General features: G+C 31.9%; 1 protein-coding gene across 1 annotated transcript; it reads left to right on the forward strand.

Annotated features, from left to right (window-relative positions):
- The first annotated feature begins 1,735 nt into the window (after positions 1 to 1,735).
- LOC113859146 lies at positions 1,736 to 3,389 on the forward strand. Its single transcript, XM_027491963.1, has 2 exons — positions 1,736 to 1,948; positions 2,460 to 3,389. Exons 1-2 carry the CDS (start codon positions 1,818 to 1,820, stop codon positions 2,914 to 2,916), a joined length of 588 nt encoding a protein of 195 aa, XP_027347764.1. The 5' UTR covers positions 1,736 to 1,817; the 3' UTR covers positions 2,917 to 3,389.
- Positions 3,390 to 8,033: the final 4,644 nt, after the last annotated feature.

Consider the following 8,033-nt stretch of genomic DNA (forward strand, 5'->3'; position numbering starts at 1 on the left):
CACAAAGTTGTACTGCCTAGCACATATCACTTGATTCTTGAGCTTTTAAGCTCAAATCTTCCACTTTCTTCATTTGAATCTCAACTTTAAAATCTCCAGCTCAAGCTTCTGCACAAAATTAACTCTTTTCAGCAGAATTATTGCAGAATTAGGATAAAATCTAAAATTCTAAACTATTTGCACAATTATGAATATAAATGTAATTTTTATGGTATTTTCATGTGTATTTATTATTTTACTACTTATTTACTATTAAAAACTAAGCTAAAAATGTAGTAAAATATCGATTTATCATCAACCTCTTGTAAATTTACAAGAAAAATGTATATTAATGTTATTTCAATGTTTCCTCTTAAATTTGTTTAATTCTTATTACTTTGTCATTTAAGTTTTTATAAGTTTGAGTAAAGTAAATGAAATGTTTTATATTTTCACACGTTGTACTTGGCTTGCAAACGAATTTAATTAAATTTTTTCTTCTTAACTCCAAAATTATTTTCTTATTATTTTAAATAAAATAAGAATGTTACAGAAAAACTAACAATCTGTCATATATTTTTAACATCTCTTAACTTCAGGAGCTAAAGTAATCGACATTTTTTTAATTTTTGAGGATTATATTTTCAAATTTGTAATTTGAAAAACTAACAATCTTTCATATATTTTTAACACCTCTTAATGTCAGGGATTAAAGTAATCAACATTTCTTAATTTTTAAAGACTATATTTTCAAATTTGTAATTTGGAAGATTATTAATATGTTTTTAACACCTCTTAATGTTAGGAGGCTAAAGTTATCGATATTTCTTTTAAATTTTGAGGACTATATATTTAAATTTATAATTTAGAAGACTAAAGTAAGAATTTATCCTTTTTAAACTCATTCAATTTGTCTAACTTACTAATTTACTAACTTTCTTAGAATAAAGTTATTTAACATGTTAATTAGACTATTCACTTAGTTGGTTCATCAATTCATGCTATAAGTTCTAAAACTCTACAATTTACACTTAATATTTGATAATCATCTCAAATTTAACCTTTTTTTTTCTTTAAACAAAACTTAAAAATAAATTTATTGAAAGAATTGTTTATAACCATACCTAATGCAGCTAATTTTGTAATTATTGAAAATTGGAGAATGATTTTCTCACACTAGTATAAGTTTAAAAACTTTTACACTTAGATCTGAACCTTTTATTTAACATATATCTAATATGTTATAATTTATTACTTAATTGACTGTTAGATATAAGTTAAATAAAAAGCTCAGATCGAGTGTAAGTATTTTTAAACTTACACTAGTGTGATAAGATCCTGTCCCATAAGATTTATATCGAGTAACAATAATCCTACTTTCCTATGCCTTAATTTTTATATTGATCTTATATCTCTTGTTCCAAACATTATCTATTAATCAATCAATTTATTTCTCTTTTGTTTCCATTTTTTTTCCTCCTAAATATGTACATCGAACAGACGGAAAAAAAATCATTATTCTTAAAACAAATAAATGAGACCATGATTTGGATAGAGCTGGGCCTTTACTGTGGGGCGAGAAGCTCACAGGTTTTTCTTTTAATAGTGAACGGTTAAGATGAAATGAAAGTGAAACCCAACGGCCAGGATGAAACCGCGATTGGAAGGGAAAGATGGAAAACGTCACTGCGATCGCAAATTGCGGCGGCTCTAAAAACTTGCGCGAGAGGCAAAGGAAAGGAGAGCGAAAACTGAGAGAAGTGTGTATTAATTAAGAATAAGGTTAGCCTAAAAACACATAGCAATAGGAATAGCATTGATTTTGGGTGGGAAAAGAGATGGTGTTGTGGGAGATTACACTTGCAACTGCGTATTTTTTGGGCCTCAAGCGCTCTTACAGGCTCGCCCTCAAGGCTCAGCGCAGGCTCCTTACCCCTAACCATTCTAAGATCCGTCACCTTCTTCACCGGTGCTCTTTCTCTTTTCCTCAAAGCTTATCCCTTTTCGTTTCTTTGTTTCATGCTCATTAGTTGTTGCTGTCTTCTGTTGTTTATTCCATCATTCAAGTGAAGACTGAGGATGGAAAAGTAGTTGGCAAGTATCGGTTTGTTTTGGTTTGGTAGTAAGCTTAGAAAACAGACCTTGTATAGTACTGGAAATTTGTGGGTTAAGGATAGATAATGATACTTTTTCGATTTTGCCTCTGTTTTGTTAGTATTTGTTATGCCACTTTTCTTGCCATTAAGCATCCAAATTCTTAAGTATAACCAGTCAGATATGAGCTGCAATCAGATTCTAGGGCCAATCATTTTGTAATTGTCTTTTGAGAGTGTAAAATACACGAGATCAACTATAAGCATTAGCTTTTTTCTACCTTGAACATAATCAACACATCAAATTGATTTTATTTTATGTTGGTATCTATTAGCCATGCCATAACACAATTTCTTTACTGGGTTTGATGTTTTGCAAATTCACAGACGAACACGTGCCGTATTTGGTGTAGCAATCAAAGTTCATCAGAGCATTCAAGAAAGAGACTTACAAGTGGGTCGGAATATGCAAAACTTCATTTTCGGATGGCTAGATCGAATGAAAACATCAGCAAAGACTCAGGGTGGATTACCCATCAATGGTGCTACCTCAAGTTTAAGAATGACGAAGCTTGTGGCTGCCCACAACCTTAAAACACCTGATCACTATAGATTGTTCAAGAGGGACACAGATAAGTATTTCTTTACCTCATCATCGATTATATGCCCAAAGCCTTTTCCCTACATTACAAGGATGATGCGACCACCAAATCCTGCTGGGACTACAGCACATTGCCGGCACTTCAACTTCTATGCTCCTGATGTTTTTAGTTCAAACTATAAAGTAAATTGGTCGCAGGGTGTTATTAGGAAGGACATCATGCAATGGATGTTACAAAACTAATGGCCGTTTTCTATTCTGATGGGTGAAGCAGTGGCTACAACACATCAGTGTGGCAGATGCTGAAATGTGATGGGCGATGAAAACTTGTTGATATTTTCTTTCCCAAACCTAAACATTATTTCTCTTTAGTTTGTTGTGCTGTTTTATGGAGAATGGAGAGCTCATTCTCCTTGATAAAGCTCAAGACTATGCAAAGTCCAGCAACAATAACCCTAAACCCTAAACCAAGACTATGCAAGTCCAAAGAGAAATAAAAGCAAAAATAACGAACATCTGTTTGTAGCTTTGGTTTATAGAGAACCAGCGAACTAGTGATGTAGATTAGACTGTTGTCTAGTGTGTTATTATTTTGTAATTTTGATTTCATACTCAGTGTTTGATTTTAGATTAATTTTAGGGATTTTTCTTAATTAGCGATTCTACTTATTTGTTGGATTTGATTAGTTTTTATTAAATTGTGGTTAGATTTTATGTAGCTTGAGCTTTATCATGTTCGTGCGTTGTTGGATTATGTATAGTCGCTCACTGTTAACTGAGTAGTTTTTCACTTTTGAATAACAATGATTTCTATTTATAGAATATCTAAGATTGAGTTGGAAGAGTACTCTGCACTCGGAGTATTTATCATAGGTTCTTGCCCTTTTGTTCCACATCAACTAGCAGCAACATAGTACGTAATGAACCAGCTGAATGGGGTAGGGGGTAAACAAGTTGGGTAGAGTCGAATACATGAAACTCAAGTTTATCTTTTAAAAAAATAATACTCAAATTTGTCTCATTTATTTTAAACAAGATAATTTGAAGTTTGAACTTGTCTAACTTGTTTACTTTTCTTTTTAATAAACTTTGAATAAAATTTATTGATTAATTTAGTATTTAATCAAAATGTTTATTTTAAAATATTATATAAATTATTAATAAAATATAATTTTATTGACATGAAGACGCATTAATATTAGAAACAATTTTTTATTATAAAAATGGTAGAAACCTTTAAAAGAAATTATGGTCATTTTTTTTATAATATAGCTTTTGAAAATTGAAATTATGCAATGTTATATACACAGACGCACCTAAGTGATAAAAAACAATTGAAATTATATTTTTTTAAGTAAATATAACAAACAAAATTATATATAAATATATATTATTTATGAATAATTAACGTTAAGCTTATAAATTTTAGACTCAATTTATTTAAATAATTAAACTTATTTTGTATGTATTAAAGACACCATTTTGTGAAATTCATTTAAGTTTTTTGTTTAAGAGTTTGAAAGAAGAGAAAAAGAAAAAAGTTTAAAGAGTAAGAGCGGAGAAGAAAAGAGAGGAAGATAGAGGGTTAAACATCTTTATCCACTACAAAAAAATCGCTTATTTGTGGCGGTTAAATTTATGATTAGCGGCGGTTTTAATCGCCTCTAAATATTTTTTCGGCAATTATAAAACCGACGTTAAAATTGGCGACGCAAAGCTAAATTTGTGGCGGTTTTAAACCGCCGCTAAATTTTTAAATTTGTGGCGGTTTTGAACCGCCGCTAAATTTAAAAATTTGTCACGGTTATTTAGTGGCGGTTCAAAACCGCCGCTAGAATTTGAAATTCAAAGTTTAGGCTGTGCACGACAGTGTTCTATTTTTGGTGGGGCAACGTTTTATTTTTGGCCGGCAGTGCTTTATATTTTGCTCCCACACTTTTTTTCGTTTTATCTTCTACTGAGTTCTTTCTTTTGCTATTTGGTTCACATTCCATTTATTTTTTAACATCACAACATATATATTATATAACTTATAGTGTAGAATCGTTGGAGAAGAGCCATTTTTGGAGGAAGTGAAAATGATAGTAGAAGATTACCAAGGTTGTCACGGTTAGAGAAAATATTTTGGCAGTGACAGCAGTGCGGCAGTGGCGGCAGGGGTAGCGGTGGCGACAGTGGTGGCAGTGGCAAAGAGAATGGTGGAACTCATGAGGCTAAGGTAGAGATGAATGATAACTTTGTGTGGGTGATGAAGAATGGGGGAGGAGTGGTGTTTCTTATATACTGTTATCGTGAACTGATGCTAAATCCCGCCTTTTTTGTGGCGGTTTTGCAAAACCGCCGCTAAATACCGCCTATTTTATGGCGGTTCTATAAAATCGCCGCTAAATTCTGCATTTTTTGTGACAGTTACACAAAACTGCCACTAAATCTTGTATTTTTTGTGGCAGTTACTAAAACCGACGTTAAATGTTATTTTCAAAATAATTGACTGGCGGTTATTATTAACCGCCACTAAATAACGTATTTCTTGTAGTGATCTCTCGTTTGAATATTTAATATTAAAAGCGAAAGGTAATGGAGTTTAATTATATAAATAACTTTATTATTATTTTATATTTTTTATTTATATATTTATATATATATTTTCAAAAAATACAAAATTAAATTTTTTTCTCTCTAAAAATTAATATTTTTATGTTTTATAATTCTTAAAAAAATCTCATTCTAAAAATTAATATATTTTGAAAAATATTTTTATTTTTTATTATTTTCTTTAAAATTAACATCACACGTTTTTAAAAATATTTATTTATTTTACTATTTCATTGATTTAATGTTAAAATTGAAGAAAAAAATGATAGACCAAATCAAAGACATTTCAAATCACATTCACCTCATTCAAATTATTAATTAAGTAAAATAAATAAGTATTTATTATCAATCATATATTTAAAAACACGTTTGACAATTATATCTAAGATATTGACAACAATTTCAAAGCTCTTCCAATTTAACACATCAATAAATGAAAAGTTATAATAGTTGACAATATGATAATTGAAACACAATCACAATATAAAAAATACCTTATATAAGTTATGTTCTTTTCAAAGCCTTTAACATGAAGGTAGAACTTACTTTCTAGCAACTCATCTGTGTATGATTTTTTGAGCCATCCATTGTGAACAAAGATTTTTTAATCAATTTTTTCATGTCTCAAGAAACTATACATGTATAGGTGAATTAATTGCTTTAGCAGAGAATACTAGTTTTTTCTTGTGATTGAAAAAAAAAGCAATAAAATGAGTTTTGTAACACCTTAAATTTGATTTTAATTAAATAATAATTTCGTAAATTTTAATAACCAAATTTTCATAAGATATTTTGAAATAAGATGGGGTTACAAATTAATATCAAATAACAGCTACAAGACTAGTTCAATTACAACGTTTTCAAAATAAAATCTAAGTCCTATAGCAGTCCATCCGTCCCTTCACTGAGTTCGGTGCTGATCATTTTGATTACTTGAAAAATGAATGTAAGGTGAGTACTCTACACTATTCAATTCACAACTATCATAGAGTCTCACCTTGCCTATACTTCACACAAAGTACACATAAATAGCATTTTCATTTCAATTTGTCACTGATGCACTCATGGCACCAAACAATCATATATATATATATATATATATATATATATATATATATAAAATTAACAAACAATAGTCCCGTACACTCACTACACGCTAGCCACGCTCACTGTGGCACTATGATCACATATTTTACTATAGATGGTCATCTGTTACCCCCGCCTCACAGATACCACATGGGCAGTCATAGGTCGCTCTACAAAGGTAGTGGTCAGAGGTCTAGTCAGGAAGAGAGTATGTGGCCCGTGGTGCACCCGTTTCACAGTCGGTGTCACCACCACTCTCTCCTCCCCAAGGTATTTTTATCGTTCTTATCTTTCACACTCCCAGTGTATCGCTAAACCATTCACAACACATTATAACGACACCAACACGCCCCATTCAGATACATTTCATTCACACACAATATTCATGCTTACACACGGCACACAACCTATATTTAATATAGTTACACGACACATAACCCATATTTTATCCACAACATACGGCACATAGCCTTCATTTATTCATGATAACATTAATTCACCAATCAATGACATTCCATCATACACAATCACCCCCACGAGGCCTAACTATTCCAACACACAATCCCTATCCTCTATCTCAGTCACATAGCAATATTCAACAAAACAACAACAAATCACAACAATGAGATAGGGTAGAGTTCCCCCTTTACCTTGAATTGAAGACCCATACTTGAACTTAACCTCAGACGTGCTCCCCACACAGATCTCGGCCTAAACACATGGAAAAACTCCATGAAAACCCAAGGAAATCAAGAAAACAGAGAATAGGGGTAAGAAACCGAAACCCTAGTCATTAAAACTTAGCTCCAAACGTCCTAAACGTGATTTTAACCTTTAATCTAGCTCTCAAACGGCCTTGGAGGTGATTCAATCGGTAAGAATGAGTTTGGGATTGAGAGAATCATAGAAGAGAGAAAGGAAAACGTAAAAATAACCCACTCCTCGAACCCTAACCCTTCAAATACCCTTCTGCTCGCGACACTCTTGCTATGGCGAGAGACCTCGCTGTAGTGACACACCATGGACTCAGAGGAAACTGCACTCTGGTTTTTGCAGAATCTCGCTACAGCGAGACTGCACCTAGAAATGCATCCCAAACTGTTGCTCTGTCGCTACAGCGAGAAGGCGACCGATTCGCCCTTTCCTCCTAGAGGTCGCTCACTACAGCGAGAACACCCTGCACTTGGGCACTTAGCCCATTTTTAGCCCAATCCAGTCATGCATACACATATATATACACACATCCATAACATATATCCAAATATACATATATATACAATAATTTATATTACCAAAATTCAGGGCATTACAAGTTTGAGTTAATATCATTGCATATATACGTTATCGTAATGCTTCATCTAAATATCTAATCTATTTTGACAATTAGAAATTAACTCTAATAGATAAGATTTTCATTTCCTTTTTCCTCTCCAAGCTAATGCAGCAACAAGAAAAAATAAACAAATACTTACTATCAATTATGTACTAGAAAACATATACCAATCATACCTTTAACTAGATACTAGTTGTAACACCCTTTTTTTATTAATTACTATTTGATAAATTGTCTTAATGTTTGGATGTGTTTTAATTTGAATTGTTGAGTGTTTGATAGAGGTCTGGTCTAATTAGAACCACATGATTTCAGAGCATTCTCTTTCGAGTGAGAATAGGATAGA

This window comes from Abrus precatorius, unplaced genomic scaffold (assembly GCF_003935025.1).
Source record: "Abrus precatorius isolate BTA unplaced genomic scaffold, Abrus_2018 Scaffold2, whole genome shotgun sequence".
Classification (NCBI taxonomy): Eukaryota; Viridiplantae; Streptophyta; class Magnoliopsida; order Fabales; family Fabaceae; genus Abrus; species Abrus precatorius.